The sequence below is a fragment of the Meleagris gallopavo genome, chromosome 3 (genome assembly GCF_905368555.1).
Source record: "Meleagris gallopavo chromosome 3, MGAL_WU_HG_1.1, whole genome shotgun sequence".
In the NCBI taxonomy this organism is placed as follows: domain Eukaryota; kingdom Metazoa; phylum Chordata; class Aves; order Galliformes; family Phasianidae; genus Meleagris; species Meleagris gallopavo.
Window position 1 is genome coordinate 2,867,948 of NC_139406.1, and position 22,886 is coordinate 2,890,833.

The window sequence follows — 22,886 nt, forward strand, 5'->3', positions numbered from 1 at the left end:
AAGAAACTTGAACTTTTACAATGAAGATTTTAAGTATAATAGTAATCATGAGTGGAAAAGAAGGTAGCATGATTTACCAGAGTATAAAATGTTCTAGTGACTATGAAATGGGATACATTAATCATAGCACGTGTGCTGCTGCAGTAGTATTTGTTAAGTGAACCTATTAAATGCTTAGTGACAGCTGCATACCTAGCTGTACCAAGATTTTCCTTTCTTTATTTGAAAAGCTTCAAAATACAAACCCTCACATTTTTATGCTTGACATTAACTAAATGCTGTTAGCTCGCACGATAGTCTTTTCTGATAAATTACAAATGCTCAGACACTAAAATTGCTTGCTGCCCTTAACATGGTTTGTTTAAATTATCAGGTGGTCCAATTTTGATAGGAAATTCCTCAGTAAACTCCTGATGAGAAGATCTGCTCAAAAATCAAGAGACCAAATCCTTAATGTTTTCCATGAACTCAACTTGAAGGATGCAATTAGCTATGTGGCTGAGGTACTTATAAATACTTTTTACTTTTTTTCCTTTCTAGTTTTTCTTTTTTTTTTTCTTTTTCTTTTTTTTTTTTAATTTACAGTGTAATCTAAAGATGATATTTTGCAGGAGATGTCCAAAAAAAAAAGCAAAAACCACAAAACTTTTCATTTGTTTTATCTAAGTGGAATTTAAGAGTTATGCGTCTTGTTACCACCCACTTGGGTAACCATAGTTCTCAGTATTATGTCTGAACCCCAATATGAGTATGTTATACATATGTTGGTGTATTTTTCTGTTGAATTTTTCTGAAGAATTTTTTATCAGTATTCATTGCATCAAGAAAATTGCAATCAGAAATGGATCAGGTAAAATATTGTCTTTTCCCTATAGAATACCGACTATATGTGATAACAAATCTGATTTGAAGAATCTCATTTCTACATGGTGTCAACATTTGACTTTAGTTTATCTTATTATGCAAGATCACATTATTATTATTAAAAAAAGAAAAAAAGAAAAAAAAAGAGAGAGAGATCAGAAAGAGAGCAGTTTATTTCAATGGCAGAATAATACCTACATTTCAAAAATTAGGATTAGAACGACAGTAAATGCAACGACAGAAACTTATGACTTTCAGGGTAAAGTACAGAAGTTACTAAATGGAAGAAGGTTACTGCCCTTCTGCTTTAGTATCATTCCCAAACCAAAACAATGTTAACAGATTGTGTATGAATTCCTTATCTTCTTCATCACTATGTTGGCTGGCTTAGTTAAGATCAACACAGGTATGCAGCATTCACATGGTGCAAAGGATAATTTTAAACAGGAATGTTTTAAAGTGATCTTTGAAGTGATAATCAATCTAAGGCCTTAATCTCTAAATGCACTTTTTTTCTTTTGTTTTCTTTTTGTTTTCTTTTTTTTATTATTTTTTTATTTTTATTTTACAGCTGAGAAATAGACTAGTTAGTTTCAATAATTAAAATAAATTCTTTTACTCCCACTACTGATAATAACGTCATTTTTGGTGAACGTACTACCTGGTAGCCCAGACTTCTTACAGTGAAACACGGAATTTCAAATATCAAATTTGCAAAATAAGATCAAAATCAGAAATTATTTTAGTGTGAAAACTGGGGATTGCTTCACAAAATAAACAACTTTCTCAGATTTATGTTTTTTAAATTATCCATAAAGTTTTCAGACTGCTTGAGAACAAATTTTCTTTCCCAAAGTGTTTCCTGGGTCACACCTCTAAGGAAGAAAATTAGATGATGAGGATGGTAAGCATGAGACATATGCTCAGATTCACTGCTGAATCTGTTTTGTAGATTCATTACATTTTTTTCTTTAACAGATGTGAATGGCTGTACTGATTGCTAAGCTATGCAGATTTATCAGCAGAATCTTTACCCAGTAACGTCATAAACAGCATACACAAGTGTAAAATTAAGTTAGATTATTCACTGTTTGGAAGAATGGCCTTTTTCATTGTACATTAATACATAGTATAATACAAGGAGGCTGTCTTTTAATGAGTTCAAATAATATTTGTGTAGATTGTGTCTTGAAGGCAAACTACTGACAAATGTTTGCTCATCTGCTAAGAACAAAGAAATTTAAAGTTTTCCAGGTTCTACAAAAAGTTTCATAGAATCACCAAGGTTGGAAAAGATCTACAAGATCATCCAGTCCAACGGTTCACCCATCACCAATAGTTCTCACTAAACCATGTCTGTCAACACAAATATTCCAAATGATCCTTGAACACCTCCAGGGTCAGTGACTCCACCACCTCCCTAGGCAGCCCATTCCAGTGACTGATCACTCTATCAGAGAAGTAGTAGTTCTTAACATCCAGCCTGAATCTCCCCTGGTGCAGCTTGAAGCCATTCCCTCTAGTCCTATCACCAGTTACACAGGAGAAGAGGCTGAACACCAGGTCACTGCAACCTCCTTTCAGGTAGTTATAGAGAGCAATCAGGTCTCCCCTGAGCCTCCCCTTCTCCAGGCTGAACAATCCCAGCTCCTTCAGTTGCTGCTCATAAGGCCTGTGCTCCAGACCCCTCACCAGCTTTGTTGCCTTCTCCGGATATGATCCAGGGCCTTGATGTTTTTCTTGCAGTGAGGGTCCCAAAACTGGACACAGTACTCGAGGTGCAACTTCATCAGTGCTGAGTACGGAGGTACAATGATTCCCCTGCTCCCGCTAGCAATACTGTTTCTGATACAAACCAGGATGCCATTGGCCTTCTTGGCCACCTAGGCACATAGCTGGCTCATGTTCAGCCAAGCATCAACTGATATCCCCAGGTCTATTTCCTCTACACAGTCTTCCAGACACTGCCCCAAGCGTGTAGTGTTGCCTGGGGTTGCTGTGGCCAAAGAGTAGGGCCCACTGCTTGGTCTTGTTGAACTTCATCCCATTGGCTTCAGCACAGCTATCTAGCCTGTCCAGATCCCTCTGTATAGCCTTGCTACTCCCAGGAGATCAACACTTCTGGCCAACTTGGTGTCATCTGCAAACTTAATGAGGGTGCACTCAATGCCCTCACCCAGGTCATCAGTAAAGGTATTGAAGAGGACAGGCCAATAACAACCCCTGGGGAACACCACTCGTGACTGGACACCAGCTGGATTTAAGTCCATTCACCACCACTCTCTGGGCCCAGCCCTCCAACTCGTTCTTTACCCAGCAAAGAGTATACCTGTCCAGGCCATGGGCTCACAGCTTCTGCAGGAGAATACTGTGGGAGACAGTCCCTAAGGCTTTGCTGAAGTCAACATAGACCACAGCAACAGCCTTTCCCTCATCCACCAGGCAGATCACTCGATCATAGAAGGAGATCATGTTGGTAAAGCAGGACATGTCTTTCATGAACCCATGCTAGCTAGGCCTGAGCTCCTGGTTGTACCACATGTGCTGTCTGATCTCCCTCAAGACAATCTGCACCATAACCTTCCCTGGCACCAAGGTCAGGCTGACAGGTCTGTAGCTCCCCAGATCCTCCTTACAACCCTTCTTGTAGATGAGAGTCACATTGGCAAGCTCCAGTCTTTTGCGACCTCTCCAGTTGATCAGGAACACTGATAGATGATGAAAAATCATAGAATGGCCTGGGTTGAAAAGAGCCTCAAAGATCACCTAGTTTCAGCCCCCTGCTACATGCAGAGTCGCCAATCACCAGACCAGGCTGCTCAGAGCCACATCCAGCCTGGCCTTGAATGTCTCCAGGGATGGGGCATCCACAACCTCCTTGGGCAGCCTGTTCCAGTGCCTCACCACCCTCTGGGTGAGAAACTTCCTCCTAATATCTAACCTAAACCTCCCCTGAGACCGTTCCCCCTTGTCCTATCACTATCCACCCATATAAACAGCTGTTCCCCTCCTGTTTATACGCTCCCTCCAAGTACTGGAAGGCCACGATGAGGTCTCCCCGGCAGCCTTCTCTTCTCCAAGCTAAACAAGCCCAGTTCCCTCAACCTTTTCTCATAGGAGAGCTGCTCCAGCTCTCCTCTGGACCCGCTCCAAGAGCTCCACGTCCTTCCTGTGCTGGGGGCCCCAGGCCTGGATGCAGCACTGCAGATGGAGCCTCACAAGAGCCAAGTAGAGGGGGACAATCACCTCCCTCTCCCTGCTGGCCACCCCTTTTTTAATGCAGCCCTCTGCATTAAAGCCCAACACAGTTGGCCTTCCGGGCTGCAAGCGCACACTGCTGGCTCATGTCCAGCTTCTCCTCCACCAGGACCCCCAAGTCCTTCTCTGTGGGGCTGCTCTCAAGGAGATCTTCCCCCAGGCTGTAGAAATACCTGGGATTGCCCTAGCCCAAGTGCAGCACCTTGTATTTGGCCCTGTTGAACCTCACTAGGTATTGATGGGCCCACTTCTCCAGCCTGTCCAGGTCCCTCTGGATGGCTTCCCTTCCCTCCAATGTATTGACCGCACCACACAGCTTGGTGTCATCTGCAAACTTGCTGAGGGTGCACTTGATGCCATCGTCTGTCATTGATGAAGATGCTGAAGAGAACCTGTCCCAAGACTGACCCCTGAGGGACACCGCTTGTGACCGGCCTCCACCCTGACACAGAACCAGACAACCAGTTCTTAATCCACCAAACAGTTAATCCTTCAAATTCATGCTTCTACAATTTAGAGAGGAGGATGTGGTGAGGGACCACATGAAAGGCTTTGCAGAAGTCCAAGTAGATGACATCCGTCACCCCTCCCTTGTCCACTGATGCGGTTACTCCACCATAGAAGGCCACCAGATCGGTCAGGCATGATCTGCCTTGGTGAAGCCATGCTGGCTGTCTTGAATCACCTCTTTATTTCGTATGTGCCTTAACAAAGCTTCTAGGATGATCTGCTCCATGATCTTCCCAGGCACAGAGGTGTGGCTCACCAGTCTGTAGTTTCCTGGTCATCCTTTCTCCCTTTCTTAAAAATGGGAGTTATGTTTCCCTTTTTCCAGTCACTGTGGACTTCCCCTGACAGCCATGACTTTTCAAATATGAAGAATGGCTTGGCTACCACCTCCACCAGATCCCTCAGCACTCTTGGATGGATCTCATCTGGCCCCCATGGACTTGTGGCAGTCCAGGTGGAATTTTAGGTTCTCCGACTGCTCCCTCCTGAATTGTGGGGGCTTTATTCTTCTCCCCATCCAAGACTTTCAGGCCAGGCGGTAGAGTACCCTGAGGATAACTGGTCTGACTTTCAAAGACAGACCAAAAAAAAGCATTGAGAACCTCAGCCTCAGTTGAGTAAACTGCCCCATGATCAAAATACCCCAAATTCTTGCATTTGCACCAGTCTCTCAGCCATGTGCTTATAAGGTGCCCTTCCCTGCCACTAGACGAATTGAGGAAAATACTACCCGTGTGTTAGTTCCATCAACTAACTGCTCCAGTTCCCCGAAGTCATTTTTGATAATCCTCAGGCTTCTGTCAGAGACCTCATCACTGATGGCCTTCATAAAGCATAATAATCAGAGGAGTGGATAAGACTTTTAAGTGAAGTGGATAAGAGTTGTAAATCCTGAAGTCATTCCACTTTTCCCACATTAATAATTATTTTGATGATACAATCGCTGCTTTTACAACATTTCCTTGACTTCTGAAATATATTTTTGAACTAGACATCTGTGAGTTACAAACTGACATTGAAATTGATGCCATGCCTTCCTAAAGGAGTAAAGATCCGTCTCCCCCAGCTACCCATTCTCTTCTCAGTTGCAAGAAACTCAGGAGCTTATAAATTAAGTTTTATACATTTATTTTTCTCTAACTCTGCTGTTATGCTGCATTTATTCATTAAAAAAAAGCATGAGTCTCTTCATGTTTCAGTGGGCATCTGACTCAGATAAGATGAATTTTTTCCCTAAAAACACTGATTCCAGATAATCTGAACAAAAAGCCCTGGGGCATTATGTTCTGGTAGTGTATCACCGTTGCATAATATACAAGAAAAAGTATAAAAGATCAACAAGGATTTAGATATCGGCTATCAACAACTTTTTCAAAGGAGCTATAAGACTTCTAGCACAAAGTATTACTTCTAGTTCCAAAAAATGTATTTATTTTTAACACAAAACATTTCATGAAACCATTAGTATGACCTCTACAGATTCATCCTGCAAACAGCAGCTCAGTTATCTGTGATGACCACATTTTTTTCCACGCTAAGAAGGGCTAAAGGACCTTTTGGAATGACACAACAGATCATGTCTTCTTCTGGCTAAAATTCCCCCACAGATGATATGATATAAGGTATCTATGAAACATACTTCATTATAAAAGAAAGTCAGATGCTCATAATAAAACAAGTGAGATGATGTTTTTTTTTTAGTATCCCTTTAATTTCTGTCTACTGGAGTCAAACTACACCTACTACTGAACTGGTTTAACAGATACTAGTTCATAGGTGTCCAACATTTTGACTTAACTGGACCACATTGAGCTGAGAGGAATTGCCTTGGGCTGTGTGTAAAATACATAACATAGTTAATGTAGATAAGTAACAATTTTTTTCTTTTTTTTTTTTTTTTTTAATTAAAGAAGAGGACAACAAAACCACAAAACTAATGAGTAAAATTCACCCTATATCGTTAATATTTCTTAAATCTGTCTTCTTTCATTAGTAACTATAAAGAAGATACATTATTCTTTTTTATTGCTTCTAGTGATGTAGTGGTAACTTTTGTGGGACAACTAATACTACCTTATGTTTCAAGATATAGTTTCCCAAAACTGAGACACTGCAGTTTCACAACTAGATAGACTCCAACTATGTCACACAGCCTGTAAAGAACAAACCTTTGTGAAAAACCTGTGGCACATGGAAATATTTTTATTCCTGGTGGTGATAATTTATATTTCCAGTAGCCAAAGGCAGGGCTGGCAGCAGGCACTGTAGGAGCAAGGCTGCAGGAGGCTTCCATCAACATGTGACTTAAATCATGAATTCACCACTGTGAGATGGTAAATAGTTGTGAGGTGCTGCACGGGGAAGTGGGGGGCAGCAGCTAGTGGGGCAGCCTTCTTGTAAATCATCACTAGGATGGGGGTCTCACCAGGCTTCATGTCCTGCAAGCACATAATGCAAGCAGTTATTCTTCCTCTGCAGTGATAAACATAAAAGAGTGCAGAATGTCAGTGCATGTGGGAGCACAGCTATCAGCAGCATAAGAGAAATGACAGCACTGGGCACCCAGGTCAGAAGGGTGCAGGCACTGAGAGTGAAGGCAGGCGCTGCCAGTTGCCTTTAATTCATGGGCATCCAATCTTTGGCTTGCCTGGACTGCACTAAGTGAAGAGAAATTGTCTTGGGCTGCATATAAAATGTATTTATTGTATATAAATAACAAAACTTTTTAATGTATATATGATTAATAAGACACACCACAAAAAATTCAACAATAACATAAGACTAGGGGGATATTTGAGCTTGTTTTTGTGAAACTAATATATCAGTCTGGTTTCACGTAGGCAATTGCCATTCTTAATAAGTTCTTAAGGTGTGCGTCAGAGATTTTTGATGAAATTTTACTCCTCTACCTAATCCTTGAAAACAATTATTCACAAATGTACATACTGCCAAAGAGCAATGACAAGAATAAGGCATTGTGAAGTGAGGGATATCTTTCTCTGGTAATGTAAGTCTTATGGAAGCCTAATGAAGAGGCATGATTGGATTTTTGAGTTGACTATCTGATTTTGCAACTACATACATTCCTCTTGAAAATTTGCAGATAGTGTATTTACGTCAAATAAAAATAGTCACAAATATAACAAAAATTAATGATTTTTTTTCAACAATCTTGAAACCTGTTCTCAAATTCCTTTATGAAAAAGGTAAGCAAGGCTTATCTTTCATTGTTCACAGGACTGCATTTAGCAAATGCATAAAATTATATGCCATAAAATTACAAAAAAAAATGCATAAAATTATGTGCCATAACTTGAGTTAGCATTACTCCACACCCTCCAGTGTCCTGGTTCCAGCTCAAGCACTGTAAATAGTACACTGCTGCTTTGGCCATTGCTGAAAGATGGGTGCTCACTGAGGGCAAGGCTAGGCCACTCAGTAGGACAGAACCACCAGCATGATAGTATGGGGCAGGAGATTAACCTCAGGACAGGCTTGGCTCGCAGTTGGTTACACCTGTTCTAGCGTAACATGCATGTGAGCTACCATAGTACAAGGAAATATGTGTTTGACTTGTTCTCTGTGACTATAAAAATGTAAAGAGAATGAAATGTAGATGGAAAAAACATAGATAAAATCTCTTTCAATATTGTGTAAGGGAGATTGTATTCTTTACTACATTGTTAAAATATAGAGATCTAATACATGATTATTTTCTGCTCTGATATAAACCATAGATGTTTACAGTTGTAACGCTATAATGATATGGAAAACACAGCAATGGCAGCAGGGTAACAGAGTCCTAGGCTGCAGCAAGTGATAGTAAGCCCAAGTGCAGCTGCTGCAGACACAAAGGAAAAAAGCTGCTCACCTACAGAAGACCTCTGGCAAGATACACTTGCTTACACTGCCAACCCTTAAATAAGGTCTGGGAGGAGGTGGATCCTGGTTCCACCCCTTCCAGTCACTAAGATTCATTGCATGCCCTGGGTTGGCCCTGCCTTCCCATCAGGTGCTCCATCCTTGTTTTAGGGCACGACTTAATGTTTCTGCTATAACAGATTACATAACTATGGTCTCGCAACAGTTAACTTCCACCTAAGTAAAAGACTGTGCAAACGGTAGGGAAAACTATGAAGATAGAAATCTGAGCTTTCCCAGAAACTCACTTCTGTAATGCCAGTTTCAGAACTGATTACAAAGCTTACCTTTGCAATATAGATACAGAGCTGTGGGATTGGATTCAGAGGAGGGCCATGAAGAGGATCAGAGGACTGGCATCTGTCCTGTGAGGAAAGGCTGAGAGAGCTGGGCTTTTTCAGCCTGGAGAGAAGAAGGCTCCAGAGAGACCTCATTGCAGCCTTCCGGTACTTAAAAGGAGTTTATTATCGGGGGGAAGACAGACATTTCACAGTGTCTAATAATGATACAACAAGGGAGAAGAGTTTTGAACTGAAAGAGGAAAAATTTTAGCTGAATACTGGGGGGAATTTTTTCAGTCTGAGAGTTGAAAGGCACTGGAACGAGTTGTCTATAGAAGTAGTGAATACTCTCTCCGCAGAAGTGTCCTAAGCCAGGTTGGATGGGGCCCTGGGGCAACCTGATCTAGTGCCTGATTTAATGGTTGGCAGTCTTGCCCATGGCATTTCATGGTTTTATGATTCTATTAATATCTCATCTCTTCACCAGATAACCTACAAGTAGTCTTGTAGGCTTATACCACTACGTAACTTTTGCTGTTTCCAGTCTGGTAGGGAATAGAAGACATAGTGCAATGTCTTTGAAAACACTGCTGTTAGTGCAGTGATGTTTGGAGTCCTAAAATTTTACGCATATATTTCTATGTGCTTGGCTTGCGAGGTGGTACAAAGTAACGGGAACATTCCTGAAGGACGGAGTAAGCCAGCAAAAGCACAAGGACATACTTTTCAAACAGGTTGGCCCTAACAAATCACTCACCTCACTAAAAATGATTTACAAGATTGGAAAGCCTTTTCTCTTAGCTTTTTTAACTGGGATGTTACTTATTTAAAGAAACCCTAACAACAAAATAAAATAAAATAGTTTGTTATCATTTACTAAATGCAACTCTTATTTCTTGTGCCATTTGCTTATAACAGCTTCATATGATCTGCATTTTTTGATCCACGTTTTACTGCAGGTGTTTACAGCTTTAATGTGTCTTGTTTCTTTCTTTGGCCAGGGAGAGCGTAGAGGTTCCTTAGCATTTATACGTTCTCCAAGTACAGACAATATGGTGAATGTGGATTTCAGTACCCCACGTCCAAGTACTGTAGAAAGTTCTGTATCTTATTTACTGTAAGTAACTTGTACTGATTGGTTGCGTCTTCTGCTTGTTTTGTTTTCTTGTGTGTGATGAAATGCAAAAAAGATAGTTACAGTGTCTGAAAAATGTGAATTACAAGGGGCTTCATTTAAATTTTATGAACTACAATTAATCTCTTCCTCCCACATAAAATAGGTGATAAAATACTATTATTATTGTTATTCTGTTGCATTTTGCAAACAAATTTTGATGTAAATGTTGGTAAGATGAAGCAGAGTACCACATTAGAATTGTTTCTTGTACCTTTTGTTCACCAATTGCTGTAGACAATACCATACAGCATTTCTGTGTCTGCTCCAGAAAAGATTAGGGGAGAGTCAAGGAAAAAAATTGCTGCTTCCCTAATTTTTTCCTGTCTCATTCACACAACAGCCCACCTGCCATATAAATAAGGAAATAAATGTTGACAACCTCCTGAAAGACCAAATCAATACTTTTCTCATTTTTCGCATTAGATATTCTGATTCAACCAGTTTTGACATTGATTTATTTAGTTATTACTTATATGAACTTCATCTGTAAATTGTTTCTGTTTTTTATTCTTCTTCAGGAGAGAAAAGGCTGGACCGGTTTGCCTTGACATGCAAGCTTTAGAGCAGAGGAGGAAAAGTATTCGGGACACAGAAGACACAGTTGCACATCACACCCTACAACAGTACCTATATAAGCCCAGGCAAGAGGTGAGAGCAGAAAACTTGCATTAGTATGTTTTAAAATCAAAAAATTAGGAAATTAGAAACCAAAAATATGGAAGCAAAACTCAAAAGGAAAGATCTTAACTCCAAATTGCACTCTTAAGGGAGTTAGGCTCTTTATATATATACTCACACACTTACCTACAGAGCTTTTTAACAGAGAGGGTCTAGTGTGAGTGTGGGGCTAACACAATACAGAACTAGATCCAATGTAAGTTGAGAATAAATGGATTGTATAGATCAAAGTGGTTCAGGCATTACAGAGAGAGGTTTACTTTGAATGACTATCATGCATTCCTACACGAGGAAAGAGAAAAAAAAATAGGATGCCTTTAGAGTATGCTTTGGTTCATTCTTAAAAGGAGTTGTTTTTGTTTTCATGACACAAGCTGAATGCACTGATGTGGCTTCCAGCTCTATTTCTAAATAAATGAATATTGTCTTTCCTTCCTCATAACAGCACAAACATCTGTACAGTCGACATGAGATCATGCACAATGAAGATGAGAAACAAGACAAGGAGATTTTCCACAGGACAATGAGGAAGCGCTTAGAATCTTTCAAGAGTACTAAACTAGGAATAAATCATCCCAAGAAGCTGAATAAAATCCACAAAAGAGAACGGGGCCAAAAAAGGGTAAAATATCTGCACAAGGACCCAGATGTAGCCACCTGGTATACAAAACAAAGGAAGGGCAGGGAGGATTCTCAAGGTTCCTATGTCCTGCATCTATCTCTGTCCTATAGAACTTCAGTAACTTAAAGGGTCTAAGCAAAAAAAGATTGAACTATGAATCAAGGGGCATCTTCTCATATACTGCTTTTCTCCATGCTTTGGGACTCTTTTGGTTGAGAGTTTTTTGATTGCTTCAGAAATAGCAGATTTGGAGCCATGCTAGAACACTGTGGGGAGCTTTTCCAGGACAGATGTAGCATTTACCGTTTCACAAAATTTGTATGAATCTAGGAACTTACATTGTATGAAAAGATCAACTTCCTTTTTTTTTTTCCTGTACCAGTATAGAGAAGCAAATTAATGACAATAATATTGAGACTCAAAAAAAAAGATTGCAACAGACATCAGGATAATGCTGCTCAACAGTGATTTCAAAGAATGCTAGTGTCTTAGCTCTATGATGTTGGTAGCATTTTTGTTCATTTAATTTGTTTATTTTCTTTCAGCGAAACAGCAATGTCATACCAAATGGAAAAATACCTTCAGAAAATCCTGTTCAAGATTATACTTTGAAGGAAAAAGGTAAAAAGACTTTTAGATCAGTAGCATTTCATCAGATACCTTGTCTATAAATAATCCCTTTAAAAATTTAATGATATGCAGTGGTGAAGCTATTAGGGAGGGACTTCTAGTTATAACTTATAACATAGAGTAGGGATCAAGTCCATACTTAAAACAGTATCTGGAACATTAAGAAGTTTTTTTTTCCCAGGCTGTTGGATGACTAATCAAACTTGAATTAGTATTCTTATTCACCTTACTTACCTTGTTCAAATCCTGAAAACAAAACAATAAGCTGGCTGCAACATAGTTGAACTTTCTGCTCACTTTTAGAAAAGTTGCATAGAGCAAGTTTTGCTAATTTTTTTTTTTTTTTTTTTTTCCATCACAGTAAGATATGCCTATCCATGACACCATACCATACAAAGTTCAGTCAGAGTGGAAATGTTATTTGAATTAACACCTATTTATTTAGAAAAGTCTGAATCAGAGTTGAAGCTGAGTTGAAGTTAGAACTTGAGGAGAGAACGCAGATTTGAAAGGAAAACTGACAGAGGTCAGTTTGAGTACTGGTTAATCCTTCATAAGAATGTGCCACTTAAAAACTGAAATATGATTTAAAGCCCACTGAACTAACCCTTACTTGTGGTTCTTCTTATGTTTACTCAGACTCTTAATCTCAAAGAAAGCTGAAGTAAAGCAGAGAGAGTCATTTTTTTCTCTTTAGATCCAAGCAAAGTTTCTTATTTATGTATGCTACCTAAGACATCTTCTGAACGTTTGTTTGACTGACAGGGGCAATACATGCTGGCTGAAATAGACATAACATTCTAGAACATCTTTGCATAGAAAGTGTTTTCCAAAGACTTCTGATTAGTTCATTCAGTGCTGTCTTGTTGAAGGACTCTGCATGTAAGTCATCATCTATTGGCAAAAATGAAAGACTTCTTTGGAGGACATATTTAACAAGTGATCTAGAAGCTGATGTAAAACTGATTTGATGATGGAAGAAGCATCAGCTTTGAAATTAGTTAGGGTTCCAATGTCAACCTCTTGTCTAACTGACTCTGGGCAGCCTTTGCCAATCTGGTGGTTGGCAACCCTGCACGTAGCAGGGGAGTTGAAACTAGATGATCATTGTGGTCCTTTTCAACCCAGGTCATTGTATGATTCTATGATTCTAACAATGAAAAAGCAGTAACAAGTTATTTTAAGAGATTACGTTTCTCAACATATGAGCAAGGAAGACACAAAAAATATAACAGCAGCAGTGGTCGCACATCGAAAGTTTGTTTCCTACAGACTCAGAAAAATATACAATTTTATTAGCCAACAGTCTATTCAGAATGTGAAATCTCTATCATAACACCAGGTAACAATGAAAGGCTGAAAGCTTTGTTGAGTTTCTCAAAATAATTGGTACTCAAACTGCAGTTTGCAAATACATTCACAGTCATGCCAGTGCTACAACTATTAATTAAAGTTTGCCTTTATCTTTGGTAACTGTACCAGTATAATAATGCTCTTTCACTTTTTCATCAGAACAGATAGAAATCTCTGATCAAACTGGGCTTATGTTTTTTATTACTGTTGTTCCAGATTCGGAATTTTCTGAAGCAGAAGAAAATAATGATTATGAAACTTTGCATCTAGGCAAAGGAGTTGATTTTCTGGCTAATGTGACCAAGCAAAATTTCACAGATAACCCTACTGGTAAAAATATTAATTGCATGCAGAATTTTTTTACTCAAATATAAAAAATAATGACTAGAAATGCTGCAGTTTTAGCCTGTATTCTTGGTTGTTTGTTTGTTTTGACTGGATCTCTTCTTTTGGGGTTGATATTTGCTTAAAATTATAGCAAAGGTAACAAATTTCAAGTATATGAAATTATGGAGAGCATCAAATTTGCTATTGCTATTGATAATACTGACAGGAGATGTGAAAATGACTGCCTAACTCAGATCTAAATTATTGCCAGCAACAGAAAATGTTAATGTTGTCCTACCTCACCAGGCCAATTGATTTCTACTTGCATAAAAGTACTTTGCAATTATATCTTCCATATTTCTTCTTTCATGCAGTATTTCTTAAATTCACAAGTCCCTCAATTCCCTGCAGACTTACAGAAGTCACTGAAAAGTGCAGATTTCCAGATATTTAGGAGTATTCCTTGGACCTGAATTCCTGACCCAGAAGGCTCTGAAATACCATACTGACAGTAAACTACATATAAGAGATAGTATATGATGCGATTTGTAAGGTGTTAAGGTTTAGTATCTCTTTAGCACTTTAGTGTCTGAATTGAATTATCAGCATATGTAATGCCATTCATACACTGAAGAAAAATCTTCGTGTCTGTACTCTTTTGACAGTCAGGTGATACAATATTTTAACTGCTCAGTGACAAATTCCACATTTGAATATTTATAAAGACATACAGAAATCAATCCAGAAGTAAGTGACTAGCAAAATACAGGCCTAGACTAATTTTACAATTTCTTTATCTGGTATTATATTAAAAGGTATTTATATTAAAAGGCTCCTTTTACTTCTGTGTCTTGTTCCAGTGCCCTCACACACATCTTGTTCCTTATTGGAGATGTGCATTTTTTGCATTTTTTTGCATTTTTTTCTCATCTTTTCCTTCTTTTTTATGGATTTGGTCTGATTTTTTCTGCAACTATTTCAACTGCAACTATGTTTTACTTAGGGGATGTGTTGGTTTATTCTTTTGGCAATTTTATTTATTTTCTCCAGATATGTCAATCATAACTGCATATTTTATACAGTTCTTCACTGTATAAAAAAAAAAATCCAAAATAACTAGCTATAACCAAGTCAGAAAAAGCAACCTTCGATTATATAATAGTCTTTTTGCCTATTTTTTTTTATTCCTCTTTTACAAAGCACCTTTCTGTGTTACCAAGAAATCATTTTGATTAACTGTATTTGTCACTCGTGAATTTTTTTAGGAATTGATAACCCAGTATTTTCAGCTGATGATGATCAAAGCATCTACATGAAGTTCTCACCATGGTTGTCTAGTGAAGATACTGTGGTACCATCACAAAGGGCCCGAGTGCAGATCCCATATTCTCCAAACAACTTCAGACGGCTCACTCCGTTCCGACTCAGCAATAAATCAATAGATTCCTTCCTGCTAGCAGATGGCCCAGAGGAACAACCCAAACCTTTTCTCCCAGAATCAACACATATGTAATATTTTAAAAGAGATTATCTCCTTTATTTTTAATCAATCTCAATCAATATCAATCCTGAGTACCGACAAGATTATTTTTCTGATTTTTCTTCTCCCAGTGTCTCTTTATTTCCTGACTTTTTCCCTCTATTTGAATAACAAAACTTCTTTCTGTTTGAGATTTGCCCATCTATTTGAGGTCAAAAGCCTTGCCATTTTTAGAGTAGAAAATGTTCTTGCTCGTTGTTTTGTCTTGTAAATTCTAAAATGCCGAGCAAAAAATTTTCCTAACATCCAAATGTTTTTGTATCCAGTTTCAAGAGAGTTCATTTTTCTTGGTTGGTCAGTTCTAGAAGATAAAACTCATGTTTGAATTCCCTGAAATGACATAATTCTGATTCAAATTCTTAAAAAAAAACAGTCGTTCTTTTAAGTAACATTGTCAGGACTGTCTTCATGCGTAAGCAAAGATAGGATGAAGCAGCATAAAAACAGTCCATCTGCTGACATCAAAAAATACCTTTTGCTTGAAAAAGGTCAGATGAGTCATTTAACTCATTGGACTCTATTATATTTTGGTGTACAATAGAAGCAACAGAGTGATTTGAACAGACTGGATAGCTGGGCTGAGGCCAATGGGATGAAGTTCAACAAACCAAGTGCTGGGTCCTGCACTTTGTCCAGAGCAACCTCAGACAACACTACAGGCTTGGGGCAGACTGGCTTGAATTCTATGTAGAGGAAATGAACCTGAGGGTATTGGCCAATGCTTGGCTGAACATAAGAAAGCAGTGTGCCAACATGGCCAAGAATGCCAATGGCATCCTGGCTTGTATCAGAAATAGTGTTGCCAGCAGGAGCAGGGAGGTGATCATCCCTATGTACTTCTTTCCGGTGAGGTCGCACCTCAAATACTATATTCAGTTTTGGAAGCCTCACCATAAAGATACTGAAGCCCTGGCGCATTTTTAGAGAAGGGCAACAAAGCTGGTGAGGAGTCTGGAGCACAGGCCTTATGAGAAGCGGCTGAAGGAGCTGGGATTGTTCAGTCTGGAGGAAACTCAGGGGAGACCTTGTTGCTCTCTATAACTACCTGAAGGGAGGTAGTGAGTTAGGTGTCAGCCTCTTCTCTCGTGTAACTGGTGATAGGACTAGAGGGAATGGCCTCAAATTGCGCCAGGGGAGATTCAAGTTGAACTTTAGCAAACACCACTTCTCTGAGAGAGCAGTCAGGCACTGGCTGCCCAGGGAAACAGTGGAGTCACTGTCCCTAGAGGTGTTCAACAAACATTTAGGTATACTGAGGGATGTGGTGTAGTGGGAAATGTTGGTGATAGGTGGATGGTTGGATTGGATGATCTTATAAATCTAAATTTCTCTTAATCCATATCTTATTTTAGAAGCAGAAAAACATTTGACACAGTAAATAAATTTGTTACAGTAAATAACATGTTGCCTCTAGTGTCTTAGAGGTTTAAAAATAAATTAACTCTGGGTTTATATAAATATCCCAGTTGCCCTTTAATTCTTGCTCTATGAAAATTTTCCACGTCATAAAATCAGCCTTCATTTCTATAATCTACAGAGTCAGTGCAGTAAATGAGGTCGGTCAGGTCACAGTTTAACCATCATAATTGAATAGAACATAGGGCACTGATTATGTTACAGTCAGTTGTCTAGCTTTTGTAGAATCCAAGATCATAAATGTATGACCTAGTGCATTCTGTTCATCAACAAATAAAGGAATGTGGCAAGTTGAAAGTACTTAATTGATGAAACTTTTCAGACAAAGATCTCAGTATAAGAGTAAGCATTGCATGATTTTGTTTTGAAAAAAATTTAATAATCTTTGGAAAACAAAGAGGAAAGGAAGTTCTGATTTTATTCTGTTCTGGCTTCTATCTTGCAGAGTGTGTGCTAGTTCAAGTGTAATTACAGAAAGTACATCAGTTTAATGGAGAAACCTGTAGGGATGAGTTTGTTTGAATAATCAGTTTCATATAACATATCTTTGATCATTTTATTAAAACAGTGTTTTAAAAGAAATGTTAGATTAACTAAAGAGCTGTGAGTTAAATTCTGATATCCTTATTAAAAACTTGAATAACAAGCAGTGTTCTAACTCCTTGACACTTAGCCACACTGAAGTCTTCCTCTCCCTTTTCCCACTTAGTTTGTCATAAATTATTGACCATAATACTTTCCAAAATTTAACTTCTAACCTTTATTCTTTTCCTCACTTCTATTGCCATATTATAAGTGACTATATTATTAGAAACTGCTATGTATGAGTTTTTGTGCAGGTATCTTTAAAATATCAGGATTTGTGTGCTTTGAGTGCTGTGTTTCTTTAGAAGTATTTTGGGAAGTTAGGTTTCCTGAGAAAGTAATCTGGGACTTTGATTATTCTCAGAAACAGTCCTTTCAATTACATACTTAATAAAATTCTCCTAATAGGAAAATTTTATTGAAATTTCAATTAGTAGATTTTAAAAACCAAAGTAAGTTGGAAACCAAATGCGGACATGTGAAGATTCTCTACATAGTCTAAAGAAAAAAGATCATGGATGACAGTTAAGAATAAGTTGATTTTCTGGTGAAACATTCTGTTTCTTTATTTAAAGAGCGCAATTTCTTTCAAAAGATTTCCTTGGAAAGCATTAGGAATAAATGTTTCAAGATAAAAATGCACTATAATAATCTGATGTTGACTCCATCTCCTAAGTATTGAAGCAGGCTGCATTCATTGCAAATACTAAACTCAGTTTTGCCTGATTCTCAACAAGGACAAGTGGCTCATTTTAAGTTGTTCAAGATAGAAGCAGGGACAAGATATAGTTCCCCAGCTCAAAAATGTGTGGTCTTAAACCACTCATTTTAATAATATACTCATAAAAAATAGCCAAAAGAAAAGCCCGTTAGCCAGAATAGTAATATACAAAGTATACATGTACAAATGTTTCTATTTAATTGTACTCTCTAGGTGATATGGACCAAGATGTTGAAATGACAGAATACTCCTCTTCAGATGACAAATTTCCTCCTTACACATCTGACCAACTAAACCAAAATGAAAGTGTTTCAGAGAATCCCCTTCACTTCTTTCCATCTTGTATTCAAATGCCTTGGACACAAAACTATTCTTCCTTGGAAAACAGAGGGAATATATCTCTTTCTACTGTCTCTGAATACATAGCTTCTTGTGACCCAAGTGTACCTGATCTTTTCTGGGAAACAGATGCAGATACGGATAACAAAGAGACGATAAACTCAGGTTATTGTTCTGAAGTTAGCTACAAATCAGAGAATTCACAAGAAGAGAATTCTTTACTTATACCTGAAGAATTGGAAGATCCTTACATGAAGGAGCCCAGAGAAAAGAAAATGTTGCTTGATGTACAAGGAAATTACAGATCCATTGCAGCCAGGCGTGTACAAAGCCGACGTTCATTTCACAAGCCAAAACCTCTTCAACACCCTAAGCTTCAAAAACTAGCATCTCTTCCAGCATCTTGCCATGTCCCTCCACATTCTTTGGAGCAAGAGGAAACACAATTGTGAGCCAGGACTTACCTGAAAGGAGGAACCAAGAGAGAATTCTTTGAACAAAGGTCTTCTGTAAAATTTGAGAGAAGCCACTTGGTTCACAAGGCCTACTGTAGAATGATTTTGGATGGAAAGGAAGTGGCATCCCACGATGTCAGAAATTCTGGAGCTTTTCTGCTGCACTTACAGTTTTACGTCCACATTCATATTAGAAGGCTGCATAATGAAGGGAAAATATGCCTCCTTGTTATTTTTTCATGTAGACTGTTACAAAAGAAACATTATTTTTGGAAGGCTAAAACAAGAAGTATTCTTTTTTTAATATATAAATGATTTGTTATGCCATACATTCCCAGTAAATACTTTTAACAAAATGGGCTGCATTTTTTGCCTCATTAATTCAGTATTTATGTCGTATGAAATTAATGTAGGAGAAGTCAATGGTTAGCCTCTTGCCTGCTAATTCTACTCCAGCTGAAATGGATCAGTGCCTTTCATAAGTGCAAACTAAAGAAAAAATATTTTACTGCTCTGAATATGTGTGTTACTGAGTAATCATGAGGTACTGATTCTGGCAGAAATCTTTGCAGGGAGGGATAAGTCCTGCATTTTGAAATTATGTCCAGGTCTCCTGGATGGTCATTTCCTTCATTCATCATCATTTCCACAATTCAGTGAATGAAAGAGTATCCAGAATTAGCTCATAATTTTATCTCATGTAACCACAAGCAATTTTGTATTCTTAATTAAGCTGCTCTATTTTAAATAGCCTCACAGAAGTGTAAATATTTGTCATTTGTCCTGCTGCTTTGGAAGACATCTTCCAAATACTCTGTTGGATTATCTTGTTAATTTATGTATAATGCACTTTCTATAACTGATTGGGATAATGGCCTTTCAGATGCCATTTTTGACACAAGAGTTAGTGCCACGAAGACTCAGGATGTCCATGTTTCAAAGTACTGTATAAAGGCAGTATGCTTGGGTTGTGAACTTTCCATCCCCAGCCTCTCTCCACTTCTCTTTTAAATGACAGTCAATAAAATTGCATTAGACTCCTATTATCAAAGCTAGCCTGTATGAAAATAAAATAAAAATGAAAACTCGAAGACTTCTCATTCATGTATGATACTGCATGCCAGCCTGCTTTACCCTAACTGACTCCAGTCCTGAAACTTGGTCTCAAAATCTTCAGTGGTTATAAGTTGTCAAGATTCTTTGACATTAATAGGAGATGAGTGTTTAACCACTTCCTTGATCCTAATGTGTACCTTTTTTCTACTTCATACAAATGTAAGTGAGCTAAGTCAGCTTCAGGGAAGTAGCTGTATTACTAAATGCTGGATTCAACAGCAGCTTTCTTTGGTAAATTTTATTTTATCTGTGGAAATCTGTGGTTGTTTCACTATACCTACTGAGATTTTGAAGTGGGCTCTGGCTGATTCTGTGTTAGATGTCCAATTATAGATTTACCGATTCATCCTCTAAGAGTGAAGCAATATGTAAAAATTCAGGCCCATAGCTTTTATCTATCTTTGTACTCTTTGCTAATATTGTCTGCTAGGCTAGTTCAGATTGCAGAGGTGCAATGGCAATTATTGTATACAAACCTAGTTACATAACCTATGCTTTTACAGACTCGGAGTACTGGTCCTTGGATATCAATCCACAATCCACAGCTGTACATGATCATCTTGGACACAGACTCAATTGAAAACTGAAAAGCTCCAGTAAATTTTGTAATTCCATGATGTAAATACCACATTTTCTGAACTGAATATATACATACATATATTATTTGGTAAAATATTTCAATCCTGTTGTAATTGGAACATGTACTGTAATTTTAGTGATCAGCACAGACACATAGCAAGGTCATTACTGATCTCAGACATTTTCACTTAGGAAATGCAATGTGCCAAAATCTAACTTCCAGTTTCATATCATAATGCTGAAATACCAACAACAAAGTTGGTAGTAAGGTGTTGGCTTTGAACAAGACTTTCATTTCTTATTGATATGGTACAGAGGCCATTGCTGTCTTGCAGTCAGAAGAAGAGACATGTTATGCCTTGTGTTTTCTGCATGCTTGTTAGAGTAATCCTAGGCTACCTCAATAAAGCATTTGTAAATCCTAACCAGCAGATGCAAGTTCTCACCAGTTAAGTGTTGCACACACAAGCGTATACAATTTTTAAAATCCAAAGTTACAAGCTTTTCATGTTCTTGTATGTTTCTTATGATGAACAAAAGGATCAGTAACACTACAGTCTTTATAAATGAAGTATTTTCTGTAAGGAGCCAGCAAGATTCTGTTTGCTTTTGAGAAGGCTGTGAGTTACAGGAGTTTTTGCAAAACAAATGATAGCCCATTTTTTGACAGCAGGAGAAATGGAAAGGCATTATGTACAAACTGCTTAGCTCTCCACTGGCTTCCAAATACTTTAAGCCTTGTATGTATTATAAAGGGCAGTGTAGCCACAGTTCAACAGACAGAGGATAAAATGGACAGTCCTGTAGTGAAGATACTTATCCTTGGAATAATTTTCATAATTTATGAAGATCTTAGGACTCTGGAAGATGTTTTCTCATATAGTTGCCTCTAAGTCAGAGCTCTAGTTGGCGAAGTTTCTGTTTGAAATGTTTCATGTCCTTAAAAAAAAGTTTCATGTCCTCAATTTGCACACTGGAAAAAATACTCCCAGCTAGAATATAATAGATTATAATCCCTTATTTTTTTCTATGGCAATTGCTCTCTATGTTTACGCGGGTATATAAGAAAAGCAATTTATAAGATTTCATTATCTATCTCACATTGTTTCTTTACTCTTTCTATCTGTTTCCAGATTTCTGTACAAGTCCTGATGGTACAAGTATTTTCTTGCTTCTTCAATGTAGTTTAGTTGGTTGAGGCCCACTAATTTCCATCAGAGTTACATAGATTTAAAGCTGACTATGTATATCAGTTTATTTTTTTACCATATGAGATAGCAGTTAATTAGTTTGGTGTGATCAGACAGTAAATTAGTTCACCTCTGGTGAGGCCAGTTCAGTTCTTGTTGAGCTTTCCTGGCTGAAAAATATCTTTAGATTTTTTTTGTGTGTATGATAAGCTCTGTCAAAGGAAGTCAAGTTGGGTATTCCATAATTACTCGTAACGTGTAACTATGGCCCACTTTGTTGTAAATGAAAAAATGAAGAATATTTGATGTCTTTTCTATATATTTTTCTCCATGTATAGAATAATTTTTAACAACATTCATTATGCTGCATTATGTCCTAGCAATGTTAAAAAAATGTGTATGTGACTTCTGATGAATCCTCTCTGAGCTCTGAAGTTAATTGTATGAAATTATATTTTACAAATATGTGATCTAGTCAGAGATTTATGTTAAAAAGTTTGTAAAATGATCATGTGCCTTAAATTATCACTCTGTGGAGTGCTGCTATTCGGAGATTTTTGTGTACTTTCCAAGAGGTGTCAATTTCTTGCAAATATTTTTAAGTAAGTCAAGTTGTTCTGCTAATGCATCTTTATAGAAATGTTTTAGTAACGTATCATAATGAAAAACCTGGCAATAAATTGTATCATTTTGGTAGAATTACACTGCTTTGGCTAGACTCATTTATTCAGCAAATTTAGAGAAGACTTTCCATACAAGACTTCTGAATAAGTGGACTGTTTGAATTTCTGTCCCTTAATCAAAATAAGAAAGAAAGAAGGAGAGAAAGAAAGAGAGAAGGAGAGAAAGAAAGAGAGAAAGAGAGAAAGAGAGAGAAGAGAGAGAAGAGAGAAGAGAAAGAAAGAAAGAAAAGAAAGAAAAGAAAGAAAAGAAAGAAGAAAGAAAGAAAGAAAGAAAGAAAGAAAGAAAAGAAAGAAAGAAAGAAAGAAAGAAAGGAAGAAAGAGAGAAAGAGAGATAGAAGATAGAGAGAAAGAAAGAAAGAAAGAAAGAAAGAAAGAAAGAAAGAAAGAAAGAAAGAAAGAAAGAAAAGAAAGAAAGAAAGAAAGAAAGAGAAAGAAAGAATGAAAGAAAGAGAGTATTATATTGTTGATAATTCATGTCATTTATAAAACTCAAATCATTAAAAGCAGCAATTTTAGAAGATATCTTGACTACTGTTATACTCTTTAGTCCTAACTCAACCAAAGTGAATGGCAGGACTTCCACTGACTTTATGAAGTGAGTATTTCCATCCTTAAAAGAAAAGGGCCAGTGTTTTGTCTG

At 37.7% G+C, this 22,886-nt stretch overlaps 1 protein-coding gene across 2 annotated transcripts in view; it reads left to right on the plus strand.

Moving 5' to 3' along the window:
* SLC9A3 (solute carrier family 9 member A3) overlaps positions 1–22,264 on the plus strand; it is a 62,903-nt gene extending 40,639 nt beyond the window's left edge. Inside the window, exons 10-17 of one of the 2 annotated variants that reach the window (XM_085220051.1) lie at positions 374–503; positions 9,836–9,951; positions 10,530–10,659; positions 11,135–11,311; positions 11,857–11,932; positions 13,511–13,624; positions 14,887–15,130; positions 18,097–18,236. In XM_085220051.1, coding sequence (XP_085076177.1) covers positions 374–503; positions 9,836–9,951; positions 10,530–10,659; positions 11,135–11,311; positions 11,857–11,932; positions 13,511–13,624; positions 14,887–15,130; positions 18,097–18,100 — 991 coding nt within the window. In that variant the 3' untranslated portion in view covers positions 18,101–18,236. Of the gene's footprint in view, positions 1–373; positions 504–9,835; positions 9,952–10,529; positions 10,660–11,134; positions 11,312–11,856; positions 11,933–13,510; positions 13,625–14,886; positions 15,131–18,096 lie in introns of both variants that reach the window. The other variant, XM_085220052.1, reaches the window with a different exon arrangement.
* The last annotated feature ends 622 nt before the right edge of the window (positions 22,265–22,886 follow it).